The 15129-nt window shown below is 37.6% G+C and overlaps 1 protein-coding gene across 1 annotated transcript in view; it reads left to right on the forward strand.

The window, feature by feature from the left end:
- Positions 1–639: 639 nt before the first annotated feature.
- The window catches only part of LOC306857503 (fatty acid synthase-like), a 29541-nt gene continuing 15051 nt past the window's right edge, over positions 640–15129 (forward strand). Inside the window, exons 1-11 of the mRNA XM_079397477.1 lie at positions 640–858; positions 4748–4897; positions 7510–7662; positions 8427–8600; positions 8910–9110; positions 11020–11142; positions 11554–11669; positions 12073–12207; positions 12346–12808; positions 14246–14433; positions 14857–15046. Coding sequence (XP_079253603.1) covers positions 4771–4897; positions 7510–7662; positions 8427–8600; positions 8910–9110; positions 11020–11142; positions 11554–11669; positions 12073–12207; positions 12346–12808; positions 14246–14433; positions 14857–15046 — 1870 coding nt within the window. The 5' untranslated portion in view covers positions 640–858; positions 4748–4770. The remainder of the gene's footprint in view (positions 859–4747; positions 4898–7509; positions 7663–8426; positions 8601–8909; positions 9111–11019; positions 11143–11553; positions 11670–12072; positions 12208–12345; positions 12809–14245; positions 14434–14856; positions 15047–15129) is intronic.

A 15129-nucleotide genomic window follows, 5' to 3' on the forward strand; every position in this document is an offset into this window, starting at 1 on the left:
CATACCTTTCTATATTGAACATTCTGTATGGGGTAATCTGTTAAAACATTGTAAATTGGTTGAAATTCTTAAAAAAAAGAAATGTAGAAAAAAGTAGCACGGCATTATGCTGTTCTTAAAGATAAAAATAAGTGAAGCAAGTTTGTTTAAAAATATTAATTGTCTAGCAAATCAAAACATGCCAAAAGCCGACCAAAATAAACAATAAATAAAACAGAAAAACATTAAGAAATCTATTTCTTTCGGAATTCTTCAGAAAACCTAGATACATGAAATTGTATTTATTTCAACAAGCTAAAATTATATCCAATAATTTATTACTCGATGCCATTTCTTATGTTTTAAAATGAATCCATACTGTAAATAAGTAATGAAGATATCAATCCAGTGTTGCATGCTAAATTTACCCAATTTCGGATTGTTTGCAAACCGCAGACACACGACCCGATCGTGTCGCCTTGAACTTGAACTTGCTCGCTCAAACCCGTAAAAGCAGAAATTTATGCTGCCGTGCATGTGATCATGCCGGGATGAACTTTAGTAACCCAGGCTTTTTAAATGCTTTTTTTTTTTCCTCTGCGGCGGTAGGAAATCAGCCCATCACTGGCTGCGTCTACAGCCCTGCCTCCTCTCTCATTGGACTGCACCTCCGAGCCAAGCTGTCAGCCCATGTGGCGTGGCCATCGAGGATGTCAGACATTTAAATGAAACAGACACAGGGACTCAGAAGGGCGAGAGTAATTTCTAGGGCTTGGCCACTAAACTCTCCATTCTGTACCGGGAGCCGACAAATATTAAGAGGAATATAGAAGTCGACTCTATGCCAAAGGATCTGCGTTAAACTGTACCCACTTCCAGGTAAGAGAGCATATTAATCGTGTCAGTTCTGGATCTGTAGTTTATCCAGATGCAGACTGGCGTAGTAAAGGTGGAGTTTCAGGCAGGTAAAAATTAATAATATTACTAACGAAACGAATCGTTATTGTGAGTCGGGTCTTTTCGGTGAATCGGCCACAGCTGAATCACCGACTCTGAACCGAGAGGCAAAAGCATTTAGAGTGAATCGAGGATTTTACAGATGAGGCTAAATATATTTTAATAGCCGGGCAACAGAAAAAATACACTGCATGTAGCATTTTATTTAAACAAGCAAAACCCAAGATATGTAAATGAATTTAGTTTGTAACGTTGTGCATGGGATAAAGATGTTGGGATGACGTAATTACGTCAAGACGTAAAAGAATTGCAGAATCGCTTTTGTGAACCTGTTCGAAAGAATCGATTCGCGAACTTCCCATCACTAATTCCAACCTGAGAATACTGCACACTTGTGAGTAACCGTAACCAGCACACTCTTAACCAAATGTGAGTAAACGTTTAGCTGCTGGCTACAAATTCAGCACAGGATGACACCATCTCGCGCTATTTCTGTGTGATTGTAACGTTACTACGTTTCATCTTTGGCGTAGAGAAATAGCAGTATGCCTTGAATCTTTCTTTCCATAAACAGAAAACAAAGAGAATAGATATTAAACCTAACAAGAATGTAATATGTTGAGACGTGGTAAAGTATCAGGGCGAATTGTAGTGTCAATGCGGAATTTGTGAAGCCTCCTTGAGTTTTGGCATGTAGCTTAACCAGTTTATGGCTAGTCTAGTTTCTATTACAGGGCTCTGTTTACATCATCCTTGGCTTGTCAGGATTAAACATTCAGCCTAATCATCTATTTTTCCCTTTCTTTTTAATTAACCCTTATGTTCAGTTGACTGAATTGTGTTCATATGTGGAATCAGGTTAAAAAAAAAAACTCATTACTTGTAGTCTTTCTTATTTAGTAAAACCCATTAGGCAGAAATGATCTTCATCTGATTATCAAATAACTTTTGTGAATTCATTGAATGTATTTATTGTCTAAGGTAAGCGTGTGGCTGATGTTTTAAGGACTTCAGGACTGTAATACTGTCACCAGCTAATGGGAGGTTGTTAATCAGAGCTGTAGAGGATCTGGGTCAGGTAGATTACAGTCGATTCAGAAATCCATTAATTTTCTCGATCTACTTCTGCCGAGCATAATGTTGTTGCATTTGTGGTTAAATGTTAAGCAATCAGAATAGTAATTTACTCCCAGTACTACTGTAATCCTAACCAGGATAGAGTCCCTGGTTTACACTAAAATCTGCATAGCTGTTTTGGTGTGCTAGTACTTCTGTATCTGGCATGTCTGTATTGTACTGTTGCATTAAATAGTACAATAGTTCATAGACAAGCTGGTGCATGTGAGCACCTGCCCAGCAAAGACTTCTTTCCGGTTGTCACTATGGCACTAATTGCTTCTCTCAGACTTACCTGTCCACTTTTGCTAATTCTGTTTATGAAATTGAAAAGTATTGTTTTTCTCTAAATATAACAGCAATTTATTTTGATATAAGAAACTGCTCTCAATGGCTTGTCAGGCTATTTTAAAGAGCTTTGACATCACTTACTACTGTTTAATCATGAAATATTTAAATATATAGTAAACCTTACTGCATACATTCATACATTATATTTATGTGATAGCTCTGTGTGTGAAACAGCCTGAAATTAATTTAATATTCTCTGAAAACCCTGCTCTTGCTGTTCTTTGCACATTTACGACAGAAGATTTGAGTGAATCATATCTTTTCCCTTATGAAACAAGAACCAGAATTTCTTTCAAATTTCTCCAATGTCGAAACAAATTATAAAATGACGTAAAGTTGTTAGTAAAGGCTTCTTCTATGATTTTCTTTTATTTGGACAATTGTAATTAAGTTTATTGATTTATGATGCATAATTTGTGCTAAATGATCTGGCCTACTTTTATAGCTACTAATATCATTTACAACTCAGTCATGCTGTGAAAGGTTGTTATGATAGGAGCATAGCTGTTATGTAATGCATGTTTATTGTTTTACATGCTAAACTCTACCATATTTTTCACATATTTACAAAAATACATTATGACTGCTGAACTGAATATCTGGATAAAAATATTTTCAGAATTTTTCATCTGTAAATTATTTTGTACAAACTCATTTGTACTTTAACTCATTTGTAGTTAATTTTCTGACTTGTTGAGGTTCATTTTTGGTTATTGTGCATTCTTTGTAAAGATGGTAAAATATAGGCTATAGATGTTGATATGTTCTTAGATGACACTTGAATGCCTTGTTGCTTGATTTTAGTGTTCTGTTTTTTTTTTGTACCTTCAAAAAATATATATTTTTACAATTATTCTTTAACAATTTTCCTTAAAATAATCAAGAATTTTTAATGGGAACAGGGGTGTGCTTAAAGGGTGAGAAGGGTCTGGCTGCACTCTCAGACACTTGCGCTTCCGCGAGTGATGTCACTTGCAGTCTTTTTTATTTTGTTCTATTTATTGATTGTTTTGTTTGAATCTCTCAACATTTTACAACAGTAGCCAGGTGGTGAAGACAAGAAAAAAGAAACTAAATTATAATGTCACTTGCAATCGCTGCTTGCACTTTCCACTACCTGCGACGTCACTTGCATTCGCCACGAATCGTGTGCGTTGCCAATGGAGACAAGACACTGTGGTGGTCGAACAGGGTCAGGGTCCTGCAAGTCATCTGTAGGAGAAAAAGACAAGACCTGCAAATCCGTGGCTACAGAACAGCAGAATATGAACACAATGCGCAACGTTTCTCGTTTAGCGTTTTCCTCCCATAGAAAACCATAAACGCTTAATTTGGCTTAATGTGTTAAGAGAGTGCTATTAAAATATCAAATTCAATATACAGTTTATTAATATAATGAATATGTATATATAGTATTTTCCTCCCATACCGCAAAACGTGGGATAATGTGGCATAATGGAGTAAGATGATAAAGAGCAAACTCAATATGCTCCTCATCATTATTAAAATATACATAACTAATGTACAGGCAGGTGAGCCCAGAATAAACGCAACATGCAAAGTTTCACGTTAAGCGTTTTTCCAAATAGAATAAACGGTCTACAGCTCTTTTATATCATTGTCTTTGTCCATTAAGCTATATTACGTGTTTTATTTCAAATGATTTTCTATGGGAGGAAAACGTTTAATGTGCAATTTAACGCATTGCATCTTTTTAATATCACTTAATGCATTTCATAATGCACGTTCATATCTGCTGGTCTGTATCTTTGTGTCAGCAAGACTTATAGGCTAAGAATTGTCTTTATCATTTTAGTCAAAGACTACAGAATACCCTTAAGTCCCTTATTATTATTATTATTATACAAAGGTGGAAAGTAACAAATTACATTTACTCGCGTTACTGTAATTCAGTAGCTTTTTTGTGAACTTCTACTTTTTAAATTAATTTTTTAAAATCTGTAATTTTACTTTTACTCTCCTTTGTGTATCGAGGAAAGTGGAACAGAGGGACACTTTGTACTTGTCACCGCTTCTTGATTGCATTGAATGAACAGGAATCTCATCCATGCTGTCGCTTTGAGTGCTCTGACCCTGAAACGGGGAACAAAAGTGTCCAGCTTTCCAGGCCACGCCCCCCGAGCACACTCTCCCGCCTATCCCCAATTTTGCACCAACTCGGTGACCCCAACTCACAAACCGCTGATTTAAAATGAATGACACGCTCGCATTCACACAGTTCTTGGTAATGCCAATGTAGTTCAAGCTGACAGAATCTCTCCATTTTTGCAAGGTTTTCTGTTCACTGACTGACCACTTCTTTCTTTTATTTTTTTCCTCTTAGAATCAAAGAAAATCTACCCAGACATGGAGGATATTGTTATAGCCGGAATTTCAGGTCGTCTTCCTGAGTCTAACAATTTGGAAGAATTTTGGCAGAACCTTTTCAATGGAGTGGATATGGTCACAGAAGATGACAGGCGGTGGAAACCAGGTATGCTAATATTTGAATGTCTTTATTAGTGATCGACCGATATTGATTTTTTATAACCGATACCAATTATTTGCATGTTTATGTGCCCGATAACCGATATGCAGAACCGATATTATTTACTGTTATAAAGTAAATAAATGACTGCGTGAAGCAAGTCCATATTTCACTTTGGTGTTTCCTCCTTTCAGTCATCTTAACAAAAAATGTTTTGAGAATTAGCTTTCATGCAGGTCTCTAGACTCATTCTTACCACTGATCTCACTTTTGCACTAACTTTCTCAGTTGGTCGCACGAGCACATAATTTGGTTGCAATTTGTTTTTTGTTTTTGCACATTTGAACATTTGATTAATCAATGCATGCTGATGAACTTTTATCATAGTTTATAGTTATATGGTAACGAAAGTGTTCAACATTCAACTCGTTCTTTTTCATCGGTATTATTTGTGATTTAAATTTTGTGAACAGGAATTCCTTTTGTGCGCTTTCACTTTCAAATTTGCGATCTTGGTGTCACATTTTACAAGAAAAGATAATTGTCTGTTTTGCTTATATCTATACACCTTTAATTTTTTAAGACTAAAACAAAAGATGGATTCATTGTTATTCTTAATTAAAAAGCACAACAACAATAAAACAGTATGTTGACAATGACAAACTAGCTTACATAACATTTATCAACAAAAACGAATAAGACGAGGCATGGCACAGGACACACCACATGCTGTACTATATACCGATTATATTACGGAATGTTTAGCACACTCTGAGGAAGCAAATAAATATTAATATTTTTTAAATTAAGGAAAGCCTCCATAGCATAACGTGAGGTAAACAGCAAAGATAACAAGCTTCTCAAAACGAAAACAAAAAGAAAAGTAAAACTAAACTGGCTGTAGCTGACAGGACTTGCATGTTTTTTCTACAAGAACACCAGCATGTTCACCTTCTCTGGTTTAAGAAGTGGTCTTTTACTTTAGTTTGAAAACAAAATCCTCCGTTGCGCTCCGTCCGCGACGCGCACTTTCGCGCTCGTGCTGACGCGCCGAGTATAAACCAGGCTCTACTCACGAAGCGCTCGCGCTGAAAGCACCTCTCTTCACGTGATCACGTTTGGTCGCAGTCTAGAGCCCTGTCATGTTAAATTTAATCTTCGTATTACAACAATAAAAAACATTTTATTTATAAAAAGCTTTAGCAGCAACACTAATATTAGCAGTAAGCAAAATAAACGTAGAATGTCTAATGTTTTCAAATGGAGAAAATAAATAAAGGACAGGAGTCATATCAACTTCATTTTTAACTACAGTTTTGGTAGGTTTATAAGGTGTTTAATAGGCTAAAGAGTGAAGAATAATTCACTGGATAATGTTAATTCACGGAATAATATTCTCTGGAATATTGAAATATAACAAGCATTGTATTTTATTGCATTTCTCAACTGGCATGCTCTAAATTATGCTGCTGACAGCGCGGTTTATCTATGCATTTACACAGAACTATAGGCTACTCAAACTGCGATCGATTGCAGAGAATTTCCATAGAGTTGTATTAATTTAGATGTTTATAAACGAAATAATGGTTATATAGTAAGTGTTAATACGATTTAGGGTGCTTCAAAAAAGTGAATCTTGTTAAAAGTTACATGCAGTCGCCGAGCTGAGCATTTCTTGAGCATCAACCGCTGAGTGAACTGCAATATGAAAGCGGCTTCACGAGACTAATGATGAGCATATGGATAACAGAGAGAGAATTAAATTCAGTGCTTTTATTTCCAACATGCAATCATTCATGGCTGTATTGTTTAATTCATGCAAAGTTACGTCTTTATTTGGAGAGGACTTGACGGATTATCTGCGTACATGACTGCGACTTCACAAGACTAATAGACCACAGAGAGGGAATTAAATTCAGTGCTTTTATTTCCAACATGCGCTAATTCATGGCTGTGTTATTTCAGGCAAAGTTATATCTTTATAGGGACAGGGCTTGACAGAGTATCTTATTTATCATATTTCTTAGAGCCAAGTTGCATAAACTATATATCAGGCATTTATGTAATACATTTAATTTGTGCATTAGTGCCTGTAATATTAAATAGTTTACTAACTACAGCAAATGAAGTACCTGCACGCCGTTGTTGTTGTCTCGTCTCCCCTCAGATGCGCTGCAATTGCGATCCTGCGCGCAATTCTCAAAACGGTTATCGGTGAATCCGATATTACAAAACCGATATCCGATTATGGAAAAATGCTTAAATATCGGGTAAAATATTGGTAAATCGATATATCGGTCGATCTCTTGTCTTTATCATTTTAAATAACTTTTAAATAACATTTAGACTTAATTAACATGATTTTTATCATAGTGCTTTTCTTAAGACCACCTTGGGGTTTGTAGTGTCTTTCAACTGCTGGTCTCCTTGCCTACCTGGCTGCTGATCTGTGCTTTTCCTTGTCCGTCTGGCTTTGGGTTTTATGAAGAGCCGGTCTCTCTTCTCTCTGTTGGTGCCAAGCTAATGCTCTCATTCATGTGCTAAAGCACAAGCAGGCTTTGGACGATGAGTAGAGAGCACTTTTGATTCCTTTTTACCCCCTTTTTTTTAAATTCTAGGTCTGTATGGCCTTCCCCGGAGAAATGGAAAACTAAAAGAAATCGACAGATTTGATGCAGCCTTCTTCGGTGTGCATCCCAAACAGGCACACACCATGGACCCACAGCTGAGGCTTATGCTAGAGATATCGTACGAGGCCATCGTCGATGGAGGTTAGTATCAGCTGCCCTCTTTTATTTATAATAAGTATTAATATTTAGTGGTAGCTAATACCCTTGAAAAATGTATAGCATGAATGCAATATAAGCCGCTTTGGATAACAGCATCTGCCAAATTAAGAAATTTAAATGTTATTTTCAGGCATGCATTTATTAGATTTATTTATTTTTTTAATTACTACAATTATTATTACTTTGTTCAGCAAGGATGCGTTGACGTGACAATAAAGACATTTCTAATGTTACAAAACATTTATATCATGCTGTACTTTTGAACTTTCTATTTATCAAAGAATCCTGAAAAATGTGGCAAGGTTTCCACAAAAATATTAAGCAGCACAACTGTTTTCAACTGTTTTAACACTGATAATAAAATACATTTTTCTTGAGCACCAGATGAGCATGAGCATATTAGGCTATTTTCTGAAGGATCTTGTGACATGGCTACTGAAAATTAGAATTTAGAAAGTTATTTTAAATTGGAAATATTTCACAAACCTGTGATTTTGATCAATAAATGCAGCCTTGGTGAGCATAAACGTTTAGAAAAATTATTAGTAGTATATATGGTGCTTATATGAGCATTTCAGTTATTTATATTAACATTTCTAAACAGCCAAAGTGATGCCAAATCTCTATGTAGAGCAATTATATTTTGTATTTTAAACCTAGTTGTAATGCATTGTATGTGTAATGTATTATTTTTCAGTGTTCACTGACTATGTGAATATAAAACATGTTGATTTTTTTTCTGTTAGGCATTAACCCAGTGTCCATGCGTGGCAGCAAGACTGGCGTCTACATTGGAGTAAGTGGCTCAGAGGCAGGAGAGGCCTTCAGTAAAGACCCAGAGGAGCTGCTGGGATACAGCATGACAGGATGCCAGCGGGCCATGTTCGCCAACCGTTTGTCTTACTACTTTGATTTCAATGGTATGCAAACATTACAAGTTTAATTACCGACTCCATGCTCTTGCACATTGTAGGACAGAATTGAGTTGCCAGAACCTTTGTTTTGAAGGACTGTGTTGTCATTCTTTCTGTATGGTGTGATGTGTCGTCTGATGTGATTTGAATAAGTGACTCATTACACAGTCATGTTTGTCACTGGTGTAACTTGACTCATACTATCACGTTAGACTGAGACAACCAGTTGAAATGGATTACTTAAATCACTTTATGCAAGAATTCTTGATGTCATCAGCCATTAACTGTTGTTTTTGATGTACAACGAACATTCAGGTCCCAGTACAGCCATTGACACCGCGTGCTCCTCTAGTCTGCTGGCTCTGGAGAACGCCTTCAATGCTATTCGCCACGGCCAATGTGATGCAGCACTTTTGGGTGGAGTCAACCTGCTGCTCAAGCCCAACACCTCAGTGCAGTTCATGAAACTGGGCATGCTCAGTCCTGAAGGAACATGCAAGTCATTTGATGCCTCAGGTGAGTTTACGTATGTCACTGTAACATCTAAAGCTTTCTCAGGAAGGTATTAAAGGAATCTGGTTCTACAAGCATCAATCGTTGCATAACAATTAGAAGAATATAAGGCGAAAGGGAAGTGGTGTGTGGCCAAGTGTGGTGACCCATACTCAGAATTTGTGCTCTGCATTTAACCCATCCATGTGTACGCACAGTAGTGAACATACACCCGGAGCAGTGGGCAGCCAATAATTTAGTTAATTTAGCAATTTTCTGTCCACTTATGATCAATATTAGAGAAAAAAATGGTTAGTTGGCATATTTTTTAATCCAATTTTGTTTAAATATGTCTCTTGTAGTCTGGAAAGAGATGTTAAAAATGGCAGCTGAGCCAGTGTTAGTATTATTGCCTTACTATTGACTAATATGACTTACTATGAGACTAATATTTTTAATTAGTTTTTATTTTTCTATTTTAGTTTTAGTAATTTTGTTGTATTTTTGTCATGTTTATTATAGTTTAAATTTTTTAATTTTAGGCCTTCAAATTAAACTGAATTGAATTAATTAATATAACACATTTAATTTATTTATATATACTTTAAAGGTCCCATAGAATGCATTGATACAATATTTTAAATTGTTCTCTGATATCTACATAGAAGGTATGTGGCTTTGATAAGGGAAAAAATTCTCCAGAAACAGTTTTACATGTCAATTTACAAGCCTAAAATTTCTCCCCAGAATGAAACGGTCTGTTATTGGCTTATTTGGAAGGTTCATGAATAATAATGTTGAGCTCTGCTCTGATTGGCTGTTTCACAGTGCGGCTCAATGTTGAGCTCTGCTCTGATTGGCGGCTCATTTCAGTAGCTCACAGTAAGGAAACACAGGGAAAATATATATATTTCAATACTTTCTTGCGCAGTTATATCATTGGGTAATTATACTGTAAATAAAATGTGGGCATCAGGGCATCAGTTATTAATATACTGGGCATTGAAACTGCTTTGGAATGCATGATCAGTTTCGCGATCGCACGTACTCTGTTTATATACAATGGAGCGGCAGTACTTACCACACATTTTACAAGATCAGATGCTTGTCAGTGGTGCTCAGGATCTGTAAATCATTCACCATAATCCTCAGGCATCTCTTCTTACTCTGTTTATGTGGTAAGTGAAATCTTATGTACTGTAACAGGCTACAACTAGCAAGGAGCTAAGAATGTCCCTTTAGTGGCTCGCATTATTTTATTAGAATGCGTTTTTGTGTTTTCCGTGCCTTTCTGAATACTGGCAACAACCCATCCCTGCAGTTCAGATCCCCTGCACAGCCTGGAACATAACATTTATTTCCATGATCTGCCATTTTCGCAGTTGTCCTCGCTCGTATTTCTTCACAATACCTGCAGAACTTCTGATGGTTCAGCTGGTGGCTGGCCTAGAACATGGGCAGGTATTATGCAAATGTTGGGGGCGTAACTATTAGTGATCCCGACTGTTACGTAACAGTCGGTGTTATGTTCTGATTCGCCTGTGTTACAGTATTCACGAGATTTACATAAGAAGGAGGAAACAATGGTGTCTGAGGCTCACTGTAGCTATGTCATTTCCATGTACAGAACTCTTATTATTCAACTATGCCAACGTAAAGACAGTTTTCCATTCTACGGCACCTTTAATGGCTTTAATTTTAGTTTTAGTTAACTCTAATAACCCGGAGATTCACATTGCATTTTTGAATGTAATACCTGACGATATATGTTTTGCTAAATATTGCACATTTTGGCAAAAGTAGCATTCCATAAAATTGTAAAAATTTGTGTACCGCCCGAAATAAACATAAAAAGATTTGTGAGTATATTTCTAATTTGCTCAGCTGTTTAAAAATGGAGGCTTTTTGATACAAATTTTGTTTAACCCTCTAGGAAATGGCTATTGTCGCTCAGAGGCTGCTGTTGCAGTACTCTTGACCAAGAAGTCAATGGCCAAGAGAATCTACGCCACAGTTCTCAATGCTGGTAATAACACAGACGGCTACAAAGAACAAGGTAAACTTATCCTTCCTTCCCACAGACGTCAAATCTGCCTCAAATCCTCCAGCATGAGTGAAATCAGCTCAGTTAATACCTTCTTACTCGCTCTGGAAGTCTGGCATTACTATAAAAGCTGGCACTACATGTGTTGTAGATGTCATAGCCTTTCCCCCAGTGCCTCCTGCCACACTTTACACGCCAGTGTTTTTAAATATGACACTTGGCTGAGCATGAGGGCTCAGGGTATTTGAAATCTCTGGCATACGCCTGACATCAGACCCCCTCTAGTTCCTGTTGTGCTGCTACATTGAGGACAAAAGAATCCATGCTGTAGCTCACGTGTGCATTCCAGAAAGACATATGTCATAGCTGCTACGTGTGAATCTGCTTATATTCTGGAATGTGGTATGTCTCCTCTTTCCTCAGGGGTGACATTCCCATCAGGTGAGATGCAGCAGCGCCTGGTCCGTTCCCTTTACCAGGATGCCAACATATCACCTGAGCAGGTGGAGTACATCGAGGCCCACGGCACTGGTACTAAGGTCAGTCACTATGAAATTACATGCATCCATCCCTTAAGAAGAGATTTGCTTTGAAAATAAGAATGGGAACAGTTTGATTCAAACTGGACATGTTTACATGCACACAATTTTCCAATACAGGTCTATATTCCAATAAATAAGTAAAAAAAAATAAGCAAGTAAATACATAAATAGATTAATTGAAATATTAATTAAAACACAATAATAAAAAAACTTTTTTAAATGTAATATTTTTAATTTAAGGTGAAAATGGTGGTTAAAAAAGGACATATCATTTCATGTTTGTTAATATAAAAAATAAATTTAAATATGCATAATATCATTGTGTGTGTAAATACAGTCATTGAGCAATAGACATTTCAACTTGTAGTTATGTGTATATTGAAAATAACTGCTTTTACAGGTTGGGGATCCTCAGGAAGTGAATGGCATTGTGAGTGTATTCTGTCAGTCACAGAGGGATCCTCTTTTGATTGGCTCAACCAAATCCAACATGGGACACCCAGAGCCTGCATCTGGATTGGCGGCTCTTGCCAAGGTATATAAAGTGTTTTTTAACAAGTCTTCCTGTTTTAATTAGCTTTAGCTTACTCGGCTGTTTCTTTAAAATTCTGGAAGCTGAATCTCTCATCTTAAATGTGAAGTAAATCAAGTAACTTGTGTTGCATGCGATCAGGTGGTTTTGTCTCTGGAACATGGCATCTGGGCTCCCAACATCCATTTCCATGATCCAAACCCTGACATTCCTGCTCTGACGGACGGCCGGCTGCGTGTGGTGTCGGAGCCCATACCTGTCCGCGGTGGCATCGTGGGCATCAACTCATTTGGCTTCGGAGGCTCAAATGTCCATGTTATTCTGCGTCCACATGGTTCAAAATCACCGGCTCAGGCTGCACAACCTTCAGTCCCCAGACTCCTGCAGGCCTCCGGTCGGACTGAGGAAGCGGTCACTTCCCTTCTCAACAATGCCCAGCAGCATAAGGATAACCCAAGCTACCTGTCTCTTCTGAATGATGTGTCTGGAGTTCCAACGGCAAGCATGCCGTACAGGGGCTATGCACTGATTGGAGCACAGGGAGAGCTTACAGAGGTTCAACAAGCCCAGCCCACACCCAGACCACTCTGGTACATTTGCTCAGGTGAGGGGGCATTTATATTTTTTATGGTGAACTTTTCAATTGATGAAATCTTATTTCCTTCAATGTTTTATATTAAAGGAGCTTGAGGTACTACAGAATACATACTGTAACTTATAGAAACTTCCTGTCCCATCCAAAAAGAGCTGTTATTGGAAGCAAGCTGCAAAAGCAATTTTCTGATGTTTCATGGTGAGATAAAAACATGAAAACTGGTACTATTAGATGTCATTAATCCTAAACATAAAAAAACTAACAATAAAAGTTCACTTCTGGTCTGTATTTGTTTATCGGTCTGGTTAGTGGCGCCGGCTACAAACGCAATTAAAGTTAAAGTGATGAGTAATGAAGTTGGGCTCAGATTGTTGTGCTGTGGGATGTGTTTCACATACATTTATTTATTTGTGGCTGCCTGCCACAATATCAAAACTGACCGATTTTACAAAAGGCTTCATTGAATAAACATGACCACGTAATGCATGTTTAAAAATCAAAACGAGGCGCAGGTGTTTTTATATCACTGTATTTCTGAAGGAAGACTGTCTTTAGAAAATGTTCGATTTAATTTTCGTTTCATCTTGCATGTTATATGCCTGATAAAGCAGCGTTTGTAAGCTCAGTGCTGCTTTAATGTACAGCCCAACAGCTGTTTCCGGGGAAACCTCTACTTCTCCCGCTTTAAAGCTCCTCTTGCTGGCAGAGAATGAATTTGCATTTTTAATAAGTAGTTATCGCTGCATCTCAGTCTGTCTGATTTATGCAGCAAACATATTTTGCTTGTAATCAAAAAATAATCTACTCTAGCTGTTGTTACTTATTCTATTTGGATGTCTACCGGAAGTTAAGTTAGGGCCACAAAAGCGCGCATGTGCATTAAAGTTTGTTTATGTTGTTGCCGTTGAAACCGTGCTGCTTGAAAGTTTGTGAACCCTTTAGAATTTTCTATCTTTCTGCATAAATATGAACCCAAACAAATGAGACAATGTTTTATTTGTCATTTATTTATTGAGAAAAAAATATATAGTGTTGCATATAATCATGATCATCAAGGCTGCATTTATTTGATCAAAAATACTGTAAAATAGCAATATTGTGAAATATTATTATAATTTACAATAACCGTTTTCTATTGTAATACATTTTAACTGAAGAATTTTCAGTAGTATTCAGTGTCACATGATCCTTTAGAAATTATTCAAATACATCATTTGGCGCACAAGTAACATTTCTTATTATTAACAGTGTTGATACTTAATGTTTTTTCATATTTTTGTGGAAATAAATAATACAGTAAAATGTGGGATATACAACCCTTTTAAAGTTGTGATTCAGTGCGAGTCATGGAAAGTAATATAATGGAAAGTCTCTCTCTACACATGATCACATTGGCTGGATTTTTATTTCTGTGTCCTGTCTTTGTTTGTATCTGTCTTCTGACAGGTATGGGCACACAGTGGGCTGGAATGGGCCGTAGCCTGATGCAGCTGCCTGAATTCCGGGAGTCGATCCAGCGTTCAGATGTGGCTCTGAAGGACACTGGGTTGTGTGTGTCTCGCTTGCTCATGGACGCTGATGAGAGCACTTTTGAAGACACTGTCCACGCATTTGTTGGTCTTGCAGCCATCCAGGTCAGCCTCCCCCATCTCTAGAGATACCAAGTACAGTGCCAGCATGACTGGAACAGGATTGACATCAGCAGAATTTCTCAATGAAAAAATGACCTCTGACAACTTTGGAACTGATATAGGCCTGACAAATGGAGCAATACTGTGGCACAATCAGTCATGATTTCAACAGTCGCTCCATCTGCAAGACTGTCTTATAAAGAGATCCAAAAATTACAATTCTGTCATTATTTACTCAGCCCACATTTTCAAACCTGTATGGCATTCTTTTTGCTCAAACAAACTGCTCTTTCCTATGGAACTGGCACACTTGCATATTCAAACTTGTCATGTATTCAAATCTAGTAGACCTGCTAGTTGTAGTCTCACAATTTTCATGCCTGACAATCTTTCACCTACCTGAATGCATTCCTGTCAAATTTCCAGGTTGCCCAGATTGACATGTTGCAGAAGATGGGTCTTCAGCCTGATGGGATCGTGGGCCACTCTGTTGGAGAGCTAGCATGTGGTTACGCCGACGGCTCACTGAGCCACAGTGAGGCCGTTCTGGCCGCTTACTGGAGAGGACGCTGTATTAAAGAGGCCAACCTGCCCCCGGGGGGCATGGCTGCAGTGGGTTAGTGTGGCAGCAGATGCCTTCACAGGCTTTGCTTCATTAATCAGACGCAAATCATCCCTCCATGGGGGATTTGCCTAGTC

Source organism: Barbus barbus (genome assembly GCF_936440315.1).
Source record: "Barbus barbus genome assembly, chromosome: 38".
NCBI lineage: Eukaryota > Metazoa > Chordata > Actinopteri > Cypriniformes > Cyprinidae > Barbus > Barbus barbus.